This window comes from Bubalus bubalis, chromosome 9 (genome assembly GCF_019923935.1).
Source record: "Bubalus bubalis isolate 160015118507 breed Murrah chromosome 9, NDDB_SH_1, whole genome shotgun sequence".
NCBI classification, from domain to species: domain Eukaryota; kingdom Metazoa; phylum Chordata; class Mammalia; order Artiodactyla; family Bovidae; genus Bubalus; species Bubalus bubalis.
Window position 1 is genome coordinate 107655894 of NC_059165.1, and position 19277 is coordinate 107675170.

The following is a 19277-nucleotide window of genomic DNA, read 5'->3' on the forward strand; positions in this document are numbered from 1 at the left end:
AGATCCAACCAGTCCATCCTAAAGGAAATCAGTCCTGAATATTCATTGGAAGGACTGAGGCTGAAGCTGAAACTCCAATACTTTGGCCACCTGATGCAAAGAATTGATTCACTAGAAAAGACCCTGATGCTGGGAAAGATTGAAGGTGGGAGGAGAATGGACAACAGAGGATGAGATGGTTGGATGGCATCACCAACTCGATGGACAAGAATTTGAGTAAGCTCTGTGAGTTGGTGATGGACAGGGAAGCTTGGCATGCTGCAGTCCATGGGGTCACAAAGAGTTTGACGTGACTGAGTGACTGAACTGAACTGGGATAAAAGCCCAGAAGAACTGCACAGCCTCCTCTTAGATTCCCTGAGACTTTTCAGCTTTTGATTTGCTCCTAAGGGCCATCACTGAGGATGGTTGCTAGAGAAGGTTACAATGATCCACAAGTGAAGGACTTGCCCTGGCCAAGAAAAGAAGAAAAATGAAGATGGTGGAGGGATGAATGGATGGATGTAAAATGCATTAGAGCTGGTGATGAGGCTGTCAGGAACTGGTGACATGATTCAAGGGATTGTTCCTCAGGGATTTTGACATTGTCAAAGATAAGTATACAAAATGGCAAATCACTTTGAGGACTGCATGGCAGTTCATTGTAAAGTTAAATGTTCAGTTACCCCCATGACCCATGAATTTCATTTCTAGGCATACTCTAGAGAATATATGCCCACAGAAAGTTCAGGACAAGAATATTCTTAATAGTATTGTTCATAATTGCTAAAACTGAGTGCAGTCCATTGTCCATCCAATGTTGTCCAAGAGATGAACAACAGAATGCTTTCTATAATTTAAAAATTAGCAAAATAATCAGAAAAGGCCAAAAGTGGAACAGTTGGTAAAGTTTGAGTAGGATCTGGGGATTGTGATATGGTTATTGAATAGTTTTGTATGAATGTTAATTTTCTGGTTTGAGCCTTTTACTGTGTTTATGCAACGTGTTGCCCTATGCATATTCTTGGTGCTATTTTGCAACTTCTTTGTAAGTCTAGAAATGTTTTTTTTTCCATGTGAATTGTTTTAATGATGAGTGTTAGAATAGGCTAATTGGCCAGCCAGGGAGTTGTTGTTTGGTCATAGTATAGATGCAACGTGGGTGAGCTCCATCCCCACAGCCTGAACCCCAGGGAGAAGGATTTTGGGTGGAGGAGGCAGGGGAGAATGTGGGAAGCAGCATTGAGAATGTTAAGGGAAAACAGACAAATAGCCATTGCTAGAAATCTAACAGGAGTATGGTTCCACTCAGGAAGGAGGGAAGGAGACTTTTGGGGAGAAATCTGAGGTCTAGATAGTGGAACATGGATCTTATCAAGTTGATGGGGATTGGCACTCAGGAAATCTGAATTACTGGGAAATCCCAGTGGAGACCCAGGCAAATGAGAGCATACGGGGCTTTAGAGTGGATGAGCGTGGGCTCTGGCCCTCGTGCTGGGCCAGGATGAAATGAGGATTCCAGAACAGGTGGACACTCAGCTGGTCCCCAGATGCCCTCACTGCTTCTCTTAGGAAGCCCAGGTGTAGACAGATGTTCCACCCAGGTCACACACTCGGGGCCTGAGAGTGTAACTGAGCAAGACCCTATGGGGCCTTTCCGGGAGAGACCCCACCCCCACTCATGTCCCCTGCCTGTCTCCTGTTTGTAGAAAACCTTTAGCTGCCTAGGCCTTCCTGAGGCCCAAAGAATAAATTTAATCAGAGAAGTGAGAAAATGCAGAAACAAAGAAAAATAGTCAAGCAAGACAAAATAATAATAGTTTGGCCATAAAAAAAAGTCAAGGACCCTCAGCTCCTCTTCAAGGGCTATAGATAATATTCTGAGTCATATTCTTTGAACTGTTTTGCTGATAACATAACCTTCACCAGGCAAAGAAGTTAATTACATGATGACCACATTATAGCCAAGACATAAGCCTCTCTCATCTTGCACAATTCCAAGAACTGGCCTCAAGGAAATGGGAACAAACCAACTTTGGAGCTGAAGATTTACTATACGTAAAATAATCAAGGTGATATTGACCAGACCACTGCATGACCAACTTCAAGATAATTGCTTCAGCTGAGTGTACTGGTCTCTACCCCCCTTACATGTAAATTCCTGAAATTTCTCCTTGAAAGCTCTTGCCCCCTGATTGACAATGGAGAGTTGATTTTTTGAGACATAAGTCCACCTTCACCCCAAGATTGCCAGCAATAAAGCTACATTTCTTTTTACCCAACACTTATTTCTCAGTGCTGGATTCTTAACAATGAGCAGCCAAAACTGAATTTCATAAGAAGAACATCCAGAGGGACAGTGGGGCAGAGCTCCAGGTGGGAGAGAAATGGTCTGTTTGGGGACGTTTGTCTCAGCATGGGGGCTGTTAAGATCTCTCTCTGGGTTTTCCCTAATGGGATTTTTTAATGATTGATGTCAGAACTGTCCAAGAGCAGCCCCATCAATGCACGTGGGGTACCATCTGGTGTCCTTCCATATCGTCCTCTGTCTGCCCAAGTCATTCCATGACCTCCCAGGCTCCCCTGTGGTCTCCAGGACTGCCACTGTCTTCCTATGTCTATCTGTCTGTCTGTCTCTCTCTCTGTATGTGTGTTTCTCACTGTTTCTCTCTCCCTCTCTTTCTGTATCTCTGTCTCTGCATCTTTGTCTATCTCTGTATCTATTTCTCTCTCACTGTCTCTCCTTCAGAAAAATATCTACTTCTGCTTTATTGACTACACTAAAGCCTTTGACGGTGTGGATCACAACAAACTGGAAAATTCTTAAAGAGATGGGAATACCAGACCACCTGACCTGCCTCTTGAGAAATCTGTATGCAGGTCAGGAAGCAACAGTTAGAACTGGACATGGAACAACAGACTGGTTCCGAATAGGAAAAGAAGTACGTTAAGGCTGTATATTGACCCTGCTTATTTAACTTAAATGTAGAGAAAATCAGGCCAAGTGCCAGGCTGGATGAAACACAACCTGGAAACAAGATTGCCGGGAGAAATACCAATAACCTCAGATACGCAGATGACACCACCCTTATGGCAGAAAGAGAAGAAGAACTAAAGAGCCTCTTGGTGAAAGTGAAAGAGGAGAGTGAAAAAGTTGGTTTAAAACTCAACATTCAGAAAACTAAGATCATGGCATCTGGTCCCATCACTTCATGGCAAATAGATGGGGAAACAATGGAAACAGTGAGAGACTTTATTTTGGGGGGCTCCAAAATCACTGCAGATGGTGACTGCAGCCATGAAATTAAAAGACATTTGCTCCTTGGAAGAAAAGTTATGACCAACACAGACAGCATATTAAAAAGCAAGACATCACTTTGCTGACAAAGCTATGGTTTTTCCAGTGGTCATGTATGGATATCAGAGTTGGCCATAAAGAAAGCTGAGCACCGAAGAATTGATGCTTTTGAACTGTGGTGTTGGAGAAGACTCTTGAGAGTCCCTTTGACTGTAAGCAGACCAAACCAGTCAATCCTAAAGGAAATCAGTCCTGAATACTCATTGGAAGGACTGATGCTAAAGCTGAAACTCCAATACTTTGGCCACCTGATGCAAAGAGCTGACTCATTGGAAAAGACCCTGATGCTGGGAAAGATTGAGGACTGGAGGAGAAGGGGATGACAGATGATGAGATGGTTGGATGGCATCACTGACTCAATGGACATGGGTTTGAGCAAGCTCTGGGAGTTGGTGATGGAAAGAGAAGCCTGGCATGCTGCAGTCCGCGGGGTTGCAGTGAGTAGGCCATGACTCAGTGACTGAACTGAACTGAACCTTCAACTTCAAGAAAAATAGAAAAAGAAGAATAACATGAACCCAAAGCAAGCAAAAAGAAGGAAATAACAAAGATGATGATGGAAATCATTTAAATAAAAAGAAAGAAAAAATAGAGACTATCAAATAAAATCCAAAGTTGTTCTTTGAAAAAATAAAAAAAGATTTAAAACAAAATGTTTTTACTGAGGAAAAAAGGCACAAATTGCCAAAAGGAAAGGGAAAACATTATTACCAACTTTTTAAAAATAATTAAAGTGATAATAAGGGAATTCTCTGAACACCTTTATGTCAGGAAATTAGACAACTTAGATGAAACAGGCAAATTCCTAGAAAGACAAAAATCACTTAAGGTATGAAAAATCTGAGCGGGCCCTAACAAATAAAATAGTAGTTTAAAATTTTCCCACAAAGAGAAGCCTAGAATCTGATGGCTTCATTGCTGCTGCTGCTGCTGCTGCTAAGTTGCTTCAGTCGTGTCCGACTCTGTGCGACCCCATAGACGGCAGCCCACCAGGCTCCTCCGTCCATGGGATTTTCCAGGCAAGAGTACTGGAGTGGGGTGCCATTGCTTTCTCCAATGCATGAAAGTGAAAAGTGAAAGTGAAGTCGCTCAATCGTATCCGACTCTTTGCGACCCCATGGCCTGCATCCCACCAGGCTCCTCCGTCCATGGGATTTTCCAGGCAAGAGTACTGGAGTAGGGTGCCATTGCTTTCTCCGGATGGCTTCATTGAAGAATCCACAAGACATTGAACAAAGAAACAACAGTAATCATTCACAAACTCTTTCAGAAAACAATGTAGGGAACAAAGACACCACAAGAAAACTACAGGCCCCTATTTGTCTTAAGAATGAATGTAAAAATCCTGAATAAAACATTAGCAAATGGAATTCAGTAACATATTGAAAAGAATCAGATGGGATTTATCCCAGGAATGTAAGGTTGGTTTGACATTTGAAAGTCAGTTATGTAATACACAGACTAGAAATAGGTAGGAGGCATCTCTTTGAGGTGATAAAAATGCTCTAATAGTGGATTTTGGTGATGGATTTATTAGAAATCATTGAATTGCACGTTTGAAGCAGCTGAATTTTATCGTGTGAAAATTATACCGCAATAAAGTGAAAGTGAAGTTGCTCAGTCGTGTCCGACTCTGCAACCCCATGGACGCAGGCCACTCCGTCCATGGGATTTTCTAGGCAAGAGTACTGGAGTGGGTTACCATTTCCTTTTCCAGGGAATCTTCCCCACCCAGGGATCGAACCCAGTTCTCCCACATTGTAGACAGATGCTTTACCGTCTGAGCCAACAGGGAGGGAAGTCTGATAGGAAGATCTGGACTTGGCAGGGTCTAGAGCAGGTAACCCGGGAAGGGATGGGACAGAGGGTCATGGGTAGGAGGTCAGATGGACTCACAGGAGGGGTGAGCTAAGACATGGGAGGTGGGAGATGTGGGGGTTTGGGGGTGTGGCATGCGGGACTGGGGTGGGGGCAGACAGGACCGCACAGAGGCTGTGAGGCAAGAAGAGGCAGAGGGCTCAGGGCACTGGAAGGAGGTGTGGGGCACGAAAAGGGGAGCATGGCGGGGCCTGGGATAGATGCGGAGGAGCGCTAAGCGCGACAGGAACGGGGGCTGGGGGTCTCCTACAGGAAGGCGCACGGAGTGGGCAAGCGGTGCCTGCGGCTCCGCCGAGACGAGGAGGAGCTTGTGGACTCCCGGGATTCCGGATGTGTGCGAGAGGTACCGGGCGTCAGGAATCCAGCAGGAGCTGGATCGGACTGGTCAGTCCTAGACCCTCGCAGCTCCAGGCGCCTGGGTGCAGGTGGTGCGGATACTACCTGCAGCGCTCTCGAAACAGCCGGCCGGGCAGTAGTCCTCAGGACGTGCGTATACCGGGGGCACCGCTTCTGTAGGCGGGCCGGAGCAAGTGCGGCCCAAGACTTGAGTGCGGGCTGGGAGGCCTCGCCCTGCAGGTCGCCGGCCAGGATCCGTTCCAACATGAGCCAAGACTGACACAATGTGCACTGCTCCACGCAAGTTAATGAAAGTCACTGAACTGCACATTTACGAGGGACTTCGCAGGTAGAGGACTTCCCTGGTGGTGGGAGACCTGGGTTCGATCCCTGGGTCAGGAAGATCCTCTGGAGAAGGAAATGCCAACTCACTCCAGTTCTCTTGCCTGCAAAATCCCATGGACTGAGGAGCGTAATAGGCTACAGTCCATGGGGTCGCAAAGAGTCAGACACGACTGAGTGACTTCACTTCTTCTTCTTCCCAGGTAGAACTAGTGGTAAAAACCCACCTACCGATGCAGGAGATGTAAGAAAGGCCAATTCGTTCCCTGGTTGGGATGATCTCCTGATGAAGGGAATAGCAACCCACTCCAGTATTCTTGCCTGGAGAATCCCATGGGCAGAGGAGCCTGGCAGCCGACAGTCCATAGGGTCACACAGAGTTAGACACAATTGAAGCAACTTAGCATGCATGCATACACATTTATGAGTGAAGCTGAGGGTGTAACAATTAGGCCTTAGTTCAGTTCAGTCACTCAGTCATGTCTGACTCTTTGTAACCCCATGAACCGCAATTCGCCAGGCCTCCCTGTCCATCACCAACTCCGGAGTTCACCCAAATCCATATCCATTGAGTTGGTGATGCCATCCAACCATCTCATCCTCTGTTGTTCCCTTCTCCTCCTCCCCCAATCCCTCCCAGCATCAGAGTCTTTTCCAAGGAGTCAACTCTTTGCATCAGGTGGCCAAACTATTGGAGTTTCAGCTTCAACATCAGTCCTTCCAATGAACACCCAGGACTGATTTCCTTTAGGATGGACTGGTTGGATCTTCTTGCAGTCCAAGGGCCTCTCAAGAGTCTTCTCCAACACCACAGTTCAAAAGCATCAATTCTTCAGCACTCACCTTTCTTTCTGGTCCAACTCTGACATCCATACATGGCCACTGGAAAAACCATAGCCTTGACTAGATGGACCTTTATTGGCAAAGTAATGTCTCTGCTTTTCAATATGCTGTCTAGGTTGGTCATAGCTTTCCTTCCAAGGAGTAAGCGTCTTTTAATTTCATGGCTGCAATCACCATCTGCAGTGATTTTGGAGCCCAGAAAAATAAAATCTGACACTGTTTCCACTGTTTCCCCATCTATTTGTCATGAAGTGATGGGACCAGATGCCATAATCTTAGTTTTCTGAATGTTGAGCTTTAAGCCAACTTTTTCACTCTTCTCTTTCATTAAGAGGCTCTTTAGTTCTTCACTTTCTGCCATAAGGGTGGTGTCATCTGCATATCTGAGGTTATTGATATTTCTCCTGGCAATCTTGATTCCAGCTTGTGCTTCTTCCAGCCCAGCGTTTCTCATGATGTACTCAAGCAGGGGAACAATATACAGCTTTGACATATTCCTTTTCCTATTTGGAGCCAGTCTGTTGTTCCATGTCCAGTTCTAACTGTTGCTTCCTGACCTGCATACAGATTTCTCAAGAGGCAGGTCAGGTGGTCTGGTATTCCCATCTCTTTCAGAATTTTCCACAGGCCTTCAGTTCAGTTAAGTCGCTCAGTCATGTCCGACTCTTTGCGACCCCATGAATCGCAGCACGCCAGGCATCCCTGTCCATCACTATCTCCCGGAGTTCACTCAAACTCATGTCCATCGAGTTGGTTATGCCATCCAGCCATCTCAGGCCTTAGTAGTTATTTAAAATCCCAGCTGTTTTAAGACCTAGCTCTCTTACCCTGTTGTCTCAGGCGTGAAATGGGATGGTACCACAAAGACGTGCTGTGAGACGTGAGTAACTGTGGAGGAAACAAGTGAAAAAGGACCCTTTGTCTTTTAATCTGGCTTTGTGAACACATTACATGCCGCTGAGATGTATAGGAGAGGAAGTAAAAGGGACTGACAGAGACTGACCACCCATATAGACCGAGGGGGGCTGTTTTTGTCTTAAATATTCCTTTGACCATACTTCAGCCATAAAAGGGAAAAAAGTGAAAAAGCGAAGTCACTCAGTCGTGTCCGACTCTGCAACCCCATGGACTGTAGCCTACCAGGTTCCTCCATCCATGGGATTTTCCAGGCAAGAGTACTGGAGTGGGTTGCCATTTCCTTCTCCAGAGCATCTTCCCAACCCAGGGATCGAACACGGGTCTCCTGCATTGTAGGCAGACACTTTACCGTCTGAGCCACCAGGGAAGTCCCATAAAAGGGAGAGAAACTGTCATTTTCAGGGATGTCAATGGACTTAAAGAGTCTGTCATACAGAGTGAAGCAAGTCAGAAAAACAAATACTGTATGCATATACGTGGAATCTCAAAAAATGGTATCAATGAGCTCATCTGAAAAGCAGAAATAGAGACACGGATGTAGAGAACAAACCTATGGATACCAAGGAGGGAAGGTGGAGTAGGATGAATTGGGACATTGGGATTGATATATATACAGTATTATGTATAAAACAGATCACTAATGAGAACCGACTGTATAGCACAGGGAACTCTACTCGGTGCTCTGTGGTGACCTCAATGGGATGGGAATCCAAGAGGGAACATATGTAAGTATATGTATGGCTGATTCCCTTTGCAGTCCAACAGAAACTGATAACAGCAGTGTAAAGCAACTGTTGTTGTTTAGTCGCTCAGTCATGTCTGACTCTGCGACCCCATGGACTGCAGCACCCCAGGCTTCCCTGTCCATCACCAACTCCCGAAGCTTGCTCAAACTCAAGTCCATTGAGTCAGTGATGCCATCCAACCATCTCATCCTCTGTCGTCCCCTTCTCCTCCTGCCTTCAGTCTTCCCCAGCATCAGGGTCTTTTCCAATAAGTCAGTTCTTCACATCAGGTGGACAAAGTATCGGAGCTTCAGCTTCAGCATCAGTGCTTCCAATGAATATTCAGGACTGATGCTTTAGGATTGACTGGTTTGATCTTGTTGTCCAAGGGACTCTCAAGTCTTTTCCAAACCTACAGTTCAAAAGCATCAATTTTTCACCGCTCAGCTTTCTTTATGGCCCAACTCTCACATCCGTACATGACTACTTACTAATGCCTCTAGTATTGTAGTAGCTACTTCCTCCAACTTCTGAGGTCTCCACCACGCCATCCTGAATATTTGCTTTTCAGCACTGACCTGACCTGGGTTCGGTCCCTGGGTGGGGAAAACTCCCTGGACAGTGAAATAGCAATCCACTCCAGTATTCTTGCCTGGAGAATTCCATGGACAGAGGAGACTAGTGAGCTACAGTTTATGGGGTCATAAAGAGTCAGACACGACTGAGCAAATAACACTTTCACTTTCACCCCAAAATGCTTCTCTTCACTTTTTTCCTGTTTTCCCATTGTTCTGCTGAGTCATGTGGGAGGAGGAGTGCTGGGCATTTTAAAACTTGGTAGGCAATACTTGGGGTTCCCTGGTGGCTCACTGGTAAAGAATTTACCTGCCAATGCAGGAGACACAGGTTTGATCCCTGGGTCAGGAAGATCCCCTGGAGAAGGAAGGGGCAACCCTCTCCAACATTGTTGCCTGGGAAACCTCATGGACAGAGGAGCCTGGCAGGCTAGTTCGTTGGATCACAAGAGTTGGACATGACTTAGCAGCTAACAAGGCAATCCTTATGGTTGTTTTGAAGCCCCAGGAATGGCTGACACATGCTAAATTGCCCTGGCTTACTCTACATTCATTCAGCTTTATTTTCCTCCAGAATGCTCATTGACTACCCAAGTAAGAGCTCACCAACGGATAGTCTTACCTCAGCTACTCCTAGTGTAGGAGGTAACTGCTGGTGTAAATCATTTATTGCTAATGTGGGAATCACCAGCTGCTAGCGCTGACTGCCAACGTAAGAGCTCCTCGTGCCAGTGTAGACCTCTATTGCTAGTATAGGGGCTGTTACCCATCACCCGCCAGGTTTCAGGTCATGTCCACAAGCCTGCATGTTCTTTGTGGTCTCTCTCAGCCTAGAACACTGAGTGGCACCGCTAGGATGCAGGCACATTTGTAAAGCTGAAAATCAGTCTGTTTGTCAATAGGTCTCAGTGAAGCTCATTTTTTTCCCCTCTCAACTGGTGGAGGGTAGCAGAATGTCACCCCAAAACATCTCATTTGCCATAGATTATGTAACCAAGCAGATACTATGCTGCTTTCTCAGGACAGACCCTTCCCCCTCTGCTGTGGTTCCTCTCTGAAGTAGACAAATAACAGTATCTGATGCGCAATCCCTGAATTGTTTTCACGGATGGAAGAAACTACTTGATGATCCGGACCCCTAGAACTACTGGAGCCTAAGGCTGGTTAGTATTAGCCACTCCGCTGTCTCACCATCAACCAGAGAATTGTGTGCACGAGCTGATCGCATACCCTGAGATCCCCCCTCCCCGACCTGGCCTTTAAAAATGCTTTGCTGAAACCTTTCGGAGGGGAGAGTTTGGGGTTTTAGAGACCCCTGCCCTCCTTGTATTGGTGCCTTTACAATAAATACTGCATACCCAGGGTTAGTGGACTGGCTTTACTGCCCATTGGCAAGCCAACCCAAGTTTGGTTTGGCAACAATTATTTTGAGTTGTTGGTGTTTAAGAAGCAAATATAAGGTCCCTGCCTTTCCCCTTCTGTCTAAAAGCAGAACATGTATTTTCAGAGATATCTCTGTCTCCCCTCCACAGGAAAGATCTGGAGACTCTAGATCCTATCAGTTTAGAGATTGAGGGGATGGGGATCTACATATAACAAACCATACTAACTAGCCTTAGCTACCATCAGTTTACTTGCATGTTTTGCCACCCTTGGAAGCCTAAGGCTGCTTTCCCTGTCTTGTCACTTCTCCATAAACATTGTTCTTTGTTGAAGTCGTATCTAAGCCAGAGATCTAAGCTGCTGTTCTAAGGCACTCATTTTCCTGGGGCTTCTTCTATGCATACCTGAGGCATACATATCAATAAACTTTTGTTTTTCTGTTATTTTTTATTTAAAGGTCTCAGCCAAGAACTCAGAAGGGTTGGGGGAAAATGATTTTTCCTCCCCCACACTTGTGTTCAGCTTTGTTCGAAAGCCAAAGCCAGAAGTGTCCTGACAGCAGTTCTATGCTCATTCATTAAACCCACGAGGCTGTTACGCAGACTAGGTTTCCAAAAGCCATTGCTGAAGTCCCACACCTTAAAATCCAAATCTTTCTCCAGGCAGGAACCAAATAGTATGCTCAGATTTCCATGAGGAAATGAAGCAGTGGGCCCGGTTACTTGGGAAATCATATGGGCATAATTTTTAGCCAAAAACAAAAAAATGGCCAGACCCCTGATTCAACTGGGAAAATACTTCTCCCTATTGTATGTAATTTGAAGGAACTGCTGTTATAGATATTCAAAAGTGGTGTATAATAGTCACAATAACAAAAATGGGAGAATGAGTAAGTAAATAAGTAAATGAAAAAGTACTGGCTATTGAACACAGTGGAATGTAGGAAATATTTATCAGGTTATCTGTAAAAGGGAAAAAACCCCACAGTACCTGCAGGAAATAAACAGACGTGCTGAGTCAAAGAACATGAAGAGGGTTTCAGGGAGTTGCCGTGCTTGTGTGGGCAGCAGCTGCATCCCTGACTTGGCCAGTGAGCATCCTGCTTCTGTATCCCTCCCCGAGGGTGGGCCCTTTGGAGGATTTCCCCACTCTCCAACCTTAAGGACAACTGTGAGTTTATTTACTATGAGAATGGTAAACGGTTTAATTACCATGAGAGTGGCCCTTACAATTAATCAAAATCGAGGGGTGCAGAGACACTGTATCACACCTTCTTGAGAAGGGTGAAGAAGTGTCAAAACTTAAAGCAAAAACGAATCCTGGATTCTGTAAGCCAGGGTTCTCTGTGGCCTCACCCCCGCCCCCAGGCAGGAGTGCCACTCTGGGTTCTGAGTTCAGGGATAGCCCCACGGGTCACTGGAGACACACTTGAGAGGGCAAGGCCAGCCTGCTCTTCTCAGTGCCACTCAGGTGGAAACTGTGGAGCTTCACACTCACTTTCACGAACTTACACCTCTCAGAACTGAACCTCTGTGCTGGGGACCAGGGAAGGACCTTTTTCCAGAAGCCCTGGGTGGGCCACACTCAGGGGGATTTGAGGACATCTGCGTGTCCTAGTTAATCAACCCCTTTATTCAGTGACTCACTTTCCACATCACCTGTCACCTGAGGACTCTGCTGCACCCCCAATTAATCGGAGACAACCACAGACTTCCCCAGCAGTTTGGACCAGACCCCAAGTCAGGTTGGTGGGCTTTGAACCACCTCTTGGCCAAGCAGTCTCACAGGATAGTAGCTTTCTTAAGGGGTAAGGGTCCGGGGGGCTCATGCTGCAGGCTGAGTAAATTCTACAGGCCCTCGTCTCCTACCCCAGACTGCGGCTGGGCAGGGCAGGCTGCCGAGGCTCCTGGAACCGGAGCTACCAGGGCCCCAGGCTCAGGGCTCCGCAAAGGACTGTGGGTGTGATGCACTGGTGAATGGGGTCTCAGCACCTGACGACCTTGCAGGGTCCCAGGGGGAGGACAGCCCAGCCTGCACACACTCACCCATGGCTTCCTGGGAGTGGCAGTGACAGAGTTCAGCTTGCTCCTCGATCTGAGTGGCACTATGGGTGCTTTCCATAGCTCAGAGGCCAAGCACCGTCCCCTTGGGTTTTCCAAGCATCTCGCAGACTCAGAAGGCAGGACAAGGGGCGAGAGGCCTGCTCACTGGGGAGCCAGCCCGTCCCCGGGCCCGCCTTTCAGCCTGCAGATGGTCATAGGGGTCGGGCTGCTGGACAGAGGAGAGAAGAGGGCCCGCAGGGTCCCCGAGAAGGGCGTCTCAGGAAAGGTATACAAGAGCGACCCATCATTGGCACTGTAGAAGGACAGGTGTCCAGCCTCGTAGTCCAGAAAGATGCCCACGCGCCGGGGTGGGTCTCGGAGAGGGGCAAAAGCTCGCTCAGAAGAGTTGTAGTAGCTTCCCAGGAACACCAGGATCCAGAAGCCGTTGCCAGCAAACAGCTCGCCCTTCTCCTTGCGGTTGGCGTTCTCTCTGCAGACACCCAGGGCCCAGCTGGCCCGCTCCCCCACCTCCACTTCCCAGTAGTGGCGGCCCGAGGTCAGGGGCTCCCGGCCCAGCACACAAGGCCCAGGGTCGAACCGCTCGGGGCTGTCGGGCAGCGCCTGCCGCAGGTCCCCGCGCCGCACGCTCCTCCGGTCCTCGGACAGCACCAGCTCAGGGTTGGCTGTGTCAGGATCCAGGGTCATGTCCCCTGCAGACAGAGCAGCGGTCAACCTTCCCAGCTGTCTGCTTCAGATCCCTACAGCCCTGCAGTCACAGCTTGTGACTGACCACAAACCGACCCTTCTCCCACTCAAAAAGATTTCCCAACCACTTTGAGTTGTATCTTGGAACATTCTAGAAAGCAGTTCATGCTTCCTTGTGATTCACCCTCCTTTAGAGGACAGAAGGAAATCCTGAGTGTTTTCTGTGTGTTCCAGGGCAGCAGGCTCCCCAAGCCTGGGGTCCACACAGTGCCCTGGTATTTCTGCTCTTCCTAAATACATCAGTGAAAAGTCTGGACCTGACCTGCTATCTCATCTGCCCAAGGGCCTTGATCCCTCCTAGTTTCTCATCCATGAACCGGGAGCTTGCGGGCTGTTCTACCCCAGACCACCAGCAGAAGCTCAGGACTGGCACCGTCTCTGATCTGGAGACAGCAGGCGGGACCCCCCGGCCTGTGCACGGCACTCACCTCGGAACCTCCGCAAGGCCTCCACCAGCCCAGGGACCCTGCACACGGTCCTCATCTCCATAGGCACCACCTCAGGAGGCTGCAGCTTCACGTCCTGGACTCTGGAGGGGCAGTGCAGACGTCACCCCTGTGGGGGGCCCACCTGAACCCTGCCTCCCTCCCTGGGGAGAGGCCGAAGCTCCTACCTGCGGAGTGTGTCCCTGATGTCCTGTGGGAGAGACACACGGCGTCAGCACCCGTCTCCTGTCTCAGGCCTGCCCTCACCCTGGCCTGGCCCTGCACCAGAGTGCTCCCAAACCTCCTGCATGGGCACACACTCATGTGGTGGGAAACCACCCTGGAGCTGTCCTGAATCAGGCATGAGGTCACTGCAGAGCAGCTCTGGGTGCGTCCAGCCCTGCAGACCCGGCTGCATCCCCTTCACATGCCTGGAGGGCCCCGGGGATCTGGCTGCCAGCCCCCTTACCCACAGAGCCCTGGGCACCCCTGGGTGCCAGGAGAGGTGAGGTGGGGTGGGGTGGAGTCCCACCCTCCAGGGGTTGAAGGCTGTCTCCACCTTAGCCCCGAGCCATGCCTCTATCAGCTGAGCACTTTCTGCGCCCCAGGAGATAGGCAGCTGGTGGACTGGTGTCTGTGGTCTCATCTGCCCCCCGTCCTACAGAAGCTCCAGCCTGGCCTGCACCGGCTGCCATCCCTCAGTCCCCACTCACAGCTGACCTTCCTGGAAAGGCCTCTCTGCCTGGATGCTCCTCTCTCTTGTGATGATATGTGAGAACAGTTTACTCAAGTGTCACAAAACGACTGTGTCCCCCCAAGTCCAAGGCACTCCCTGCAGCAGGTCTCCTGACCAACACTGCGGGCCAAGGGTCAGCCCACCCGACCTCCTCCACATGCCTCAGTAAACACGGTGCTATCCAGAACTGCTCTTCCCCCAGCACAGGCAAAGGGAAGCTCTGGGGTTGGGGCGGGGGGTAGGGGAGAGAATGAGGGGCATCTTTTCTGCAGCCAGCCAGCCAACCAGGTGAACAGGGAACCAAGAGGATGACAAAGGCCAGGAGATGTGAGCACTTGGGAAGGTAGGGGAGCAGTGGTGAGCAGTGAGGGGCAGATGGGGTAGTAAGGAACAGGCAGCAGGGAGTGAAGGACAGGAAATGCAGCCAGGCCAGCTGAGGTCAATCCCTCACTGAGAGATCTCAACTGAGACCCATTGCATTTCATATAAATCTGTGGTTCTCATCTTACTTCCTGGACCAATCTCTCCTCCCTCTAGAACCTCTGCTTCCTGCAGCTTTTCCAGCGCCACTCACTCACCTTTGAGGGCTGCTCCCTATCATCCCCAGCTGCCTGCCCAGCCCCACTTCACTGACCTCTGCTGACTTCCCTCAACCCCTGCCACACACTTGCCCAGGATTCTTCGTGCTTCCCAGGCTGAAAAATCACTTGTTGGCTCAGCACAGGCCAAAGGAATGTTTTAGCCCCAGGAGGGCAGCCTGAAGCTGGTCCTTAAAGGTTCACTCAGCTCTGAAGCTCCAAGGAGGGTCACCTCCTGCAGGAAGCCCCCTGGACTGCACATGCAGTGTCCTCACTCCCACCCGAGGGCACAAATCGCTGGGGCCAGGAGTCCAGCAGACTCTCAGGGGCAGCACTGGGCCCATGCAAGAATCACAGTGGGAGACCTGCTGGCTATTCCTCTCGGCCCAGTGGGCCCAAACCTTCAGAGAGCTGGGTGGTGGTGACCCAGTGGCTCTGGATCCTGGAATGCCACGCATCCTGTGGCCTGGCCAGTCTCCAGGAGGCCTCCCAGGACAGGCACTAATAGCAGTTCATGCAGCTCAGCATTGCGGTCTACTCTGCATGTTTCACAGGAAGGTGACTAGCTATTGACCTGGGAGGTCCAGGCAAGCATCAAGGTAGTCGGTTTTCTCTGTACAATGCTTCCCCCACTCTCCGGCTCTCCCTTCCCATGCCTGGCCTTTCCCCGAGACCCCACACGCCCACTCCCAGTATGGGTGCCAGCTCACCTGCAGCAGCCCCAGTGCAGGCAGCTGGCAGCGGCCCTCCAGCTCGGTGATCAGCTCGGCCAGCTGGGCGCTCTGCTGTCCAAGGCGGGCCGCGCTCTCCCTCAAGGGGGGCAGCACCTCCAGCTCCTCCTCTTCCAGCCTCTGCAGCAGCAGCTGCTCCTCCTCCACGAGCAGACGGCGCAGCCTCTCAAACTCGGTCAGTACATTCTGCCGCTGGGTCTCCACCATCTTCTGTGGGGGCCGGGGAGGAGGGCTGAGGGCCTGGGACCTGGAGCCTCACTAATCCATCTGGGGTCCCCCACACCCACTCCTTCCTGACCCCAAAGCCCTGTGCCACCAGGGGCACTCAACAAATCCAGGGGGACTTAGTATCCCCCCAAATCCCAACCTTACCACCCAATGCATTCCCAATTTCCATTTCCCCAACCCTCAAGGCCACAATCTGGGATGGCCCCCACACCCATCCCTCCCCACACCTCCCCACCTGGGACCCCCCATGCCTGGCCCTCCCTGACACCCATTCCCAGGTGGCAAACCCACGCAGAGTTGGGTTATACACGGGGTCTGGAGCAAGAGTGCTGCCTGAGGAGCAGCGTGAAGCTGACTGTGAACAGCAGAGCCCTGTGGTGGGGCCCTCATGCCCCCCACCCCTGCCCACACTGGGCGCCCGGCCACCTGCCTGCCACAGGGAGCAGGTCTCCTCCGCTTGGGCCTGGAACAGCAGCGCATCCTCCATTTGCTTCCGCAGATGCTCCAGGGATTTCTCCAGCTTGCTCTGCAGGGAGGTGAGGCCAGAGTGACTCCAGCCAGGCCAGGCCCCCAGGCTGGCTCTTATACATGCTCCCACCTGCTCAACTCCAGCTAAGCCTGAACTCAGCTGGCAGGGACCAGTAGCGGAAACATGGGTCTGGGACACGGTGAGTCCCAAATTTGCCAGGAGACGCCCTCTAACTGGTGTGGCCCTTCCACCACTGCCCTCACAAGCGTGGCTCTCCTGCTACTGCCTTTTGGCTGAATCTCCTTTCTTCTATGGTTCCCATGCCTCCCTCAGCTCAGGGCAACTTTCCCACAACCGTTTTCACTGCGTCACCACCTTCTTTCTTCCAAACCCCGTCACGTCTCTCTGCCTGGACTGGGCTTGCTGGATTTCAGCAGGTTGGAACACACGGCGGGACGGGCTACATTTGTATTCAGTTCCTTGGCCCTGATTTCAGGCCTAGGCCTGACATTGCCTTCAACCCTGTTTATGACACATTCAGCACCTTCAGGCCAGAAGGCCTAAAGGACTATCACAAGAGTGACCACGGCGGCGCTCGGGGGGTTTCTACTGTTCTATCCATGTTCTAGACACACCAGGGCCCCGAGAGGCTGCCCTTTGTAGTCAGCGCTTCCGGGCTGTGCAGATACCCGCCAGAGCCCTCTGTGGGGCACCTTCCCCAGCACTAAAAGCAAGCACCGGAACAGGGAAGGGGATTGGGTCATGACATCCCAGAACATGACACGATGGTACGTACAGTATTTAGAACTGAGACGACGGAGAAGCAGCAGAGCTCTCTGCTCTCCTCCTTTCGGCATTTTCCAAGAGAAAGGTGCCCACCCTTTACCAGGAAGGGGAGAGCACGCATCACCCAGAGGCAAGCTGCCGACACTGAGATGAGTCCACCTTTCCACCTATTGATCTCTTCTGTCACTCTAATTTGCAAGCCTGAGTTACAGAACGTGATATGCTAGAGGAAAAGGCTTTTCCTCCCCTGGGACAGGGAGGGTCAAGTGCTACCATGGGAGACTTTATCAGGTCAGCTGGAAGAGGCCTCTAGAGAACTACTGGTCATTCTCTGCTCTTACGCTCACTATCCACACCCTGACCAGGATCCTCAGCGACAGGAGTGCAAATCTGCCAGACTGATATAAGGAGTGGGTGTTCAAGTGTGCATACTACACCTCAAAGTGAGGGAAAAAAACCACAAGAATGTGTTAGCACAAGTCCAGTGATGTGGGCTCGGTATAGGTTTATTCTGTTGTCCTGGAAGTTTATTCTATGATAGTGACAGAACAGCAATCCTAACACGGACTAAACTGTGTACTCGAGGCACCTCGGCAGCAGATAGTACTGGCCACAAAGAGAAATGAAAATCACAGTCAAAAAGTTTGAAAGGTATCACCCACAGACTTTATACTTTGGGTTTCAGAAGCAAACCGACCCACAGACCAGGGAGGTAGCAGGCAGCTGGCCAGGTAAGTGTTTGTCCTGAGCATCTTAGCAGAGGAGAGTGCTGGTGTTAAGTTTGGATTTTAAGAAATACATTTCCATAACAGAGAAACAAGGCTTCTCTGCCTGGGCTCACAGCAGGGCTGCCTTGTCTGCTGGCAGAGTATCCAAACACTGGTGGGCTCTGGCTCCCAGAGCAATGGCTCCATCCTACGGTGATCCCAGCCTGGGGCTCTCCAGCAGCTTCCTGGCTGCCTTCCCATCTGGCCTAATTAGAACGTCAGCTCTGGCGTGGGCCCCACAATCCTACTCTGCCCATCAGCCTCTGAGAATTCAAGAGTCCACATCCATGCACGTCCATCTGGGACCAGCCACCTCTCAGGTTCCCTTCCCACTTTTCTCCTACTCTCGGCTCCGTCTCTGCCAATGGTCAAACTGCCCAGTCCCCTACCCGGACAGCCCTCCCACCGCCTCTTTAGGACCTAGACTAAAGAAAGCTCGTCCCCTCCCCGCCCAGGTTCCTAGGCCAGCGCCTCACTGGTGGGCGGTGCCTCAACCCCCTAGAATGCTGGTTTGGGACAGGCTGCACCCCCCTTACACACCCACGAGACCCGGGGCAGGCTGGAACCTGAGCCCGCGACATCCGGCAGGATGCGCCCCATCAGGCCCGGGCCCCCCACCCACGCCGCGGCGATCCCCTACCAAGCCGTGCTCTGCCCGGGACCTGCCCACACCTTAAGGTCTTCGGCCGCGTCCTGCAGCGGGCGCACACGGTGCGCCCAATGCTCCCCTGAACGCTCGCAGGCCGCGCACAGAAGGCGCAGCTCGTCGCCGCAGAAGGCGACCAGCGGCTCGCGGTGCGCTGCGCACACTCCCTGCGGAACAGGCGACGGTGGGTGCAGGCGCCGCGCCATCTCGGCCATCTTGGCGAGCGGGCGGTTGGGTCGCAGGTTCCTCTGGGGGAACAGCTCGCGGCACTCGGGGCAGGCGTACGGGCCCTCGGGCTGGCCCCAGCAGCGCCGGATGCACTCGCGGCAGAAGTTGTGGCCGCAGTCGGTCATCACTGGATCCGTGAAGTAGTCGAGGCAGATGGCGCAGGTGGCCTCCTCTTGGAGGTTGGTCGACAGGTCGGGTGCGGCCATGGCCCCGATGGAACGGACGAGGGCCGCGTTCTCCGCCGGGTCGGGCGGCCGCTGCCGGGACTCTGGGGAGGGGCTGGGGACGCGCGGGGCAGGGCACCAGGGGGTTTCGGGGAGCTTCGGGGCGCAGGGTCTCCGGGGTCCGAGGCTTCTCGACTCCGAGGATGAGGAGTGTGCGGCTCCGAGACGCGGCGACTCCAGGAAGGTAGGGCCTAGGGATCCCGTTTGCAAGCAGGAAGGGACACTCAGCAGCAGCGGAAGCAGGAAGCAGCTTTTTTCCCTTCTGGAACCACCCACTGTAGCTCCGGATTGGCCGTCGTCTGTCACGTGGCCTCC

The 19277-nt window shown here is 51.2% G+C and overlaps 1 protein-coding gene across 2 annotated transcripts; it reads right to left on the reverse strand.

Annotated features, from left to right (window-relative positions):
* Positions 1-10313: 10313 nt before the first annotated feature.
* TRIM11 (tripartite motif containing 11) lies at positions 10314-19187 on the reverse strand. Of its 2 annotated transcripts, none has more exons than XM_006063217.4 (6): positions 18537-19187; positions 16273-16368; positions 15594-15821; positions 13758-13780; positions 13573-13673; positions 10314-13089 (listed from the first exon to the last, which is right to left on the reverse strand). In XM_006063217.4, exons 1-6 carry the CDS (start codon positions 18942-18944, stop codon positions 12542-12544), a joined length of 1404 nt encoding a protein of 467 aa, XP_006063279.1. In that variant the 5' UTR covers positions 18945-19187; the 3' UTR covers positions 10314-12541. The 2 variants fall into 2 exon arrangements, with proteins under 2 accessions (XP_006063279.1, XP_006063278.1); XM_006063216.4 differs by having other exon boundaries at positions 15594-15824; positions 18537-19186.
* Positions 19188-19277: the final 90 nt, after the last annotated feature.

Bases quoted from the DNA above. Each gene is read 5' to 3' on its own strand.
- TRIM11 (XM_006063216.4), bottom strand. From the start codon at position 18,944: ATGGCCGCACCCGACCTGTCGACCAACCTCCAAGAGGAGGCCACCTGC. The intron at 15,825-16,272 runs GCAGGTGGCCGG...CGGCCCCCACAG, and splicing joins AGACCTGCTCCCTGTGGCAG to AAGATGGTGGAGACCCAGCG. The intron at 13,674-13,757 runs GTAGGAGCTTCG...CTGCCCCTCCAG, and splicing joins ATCAGGGACACACTCCGCAG to AGTCCAGGACGTGAAGCTGC.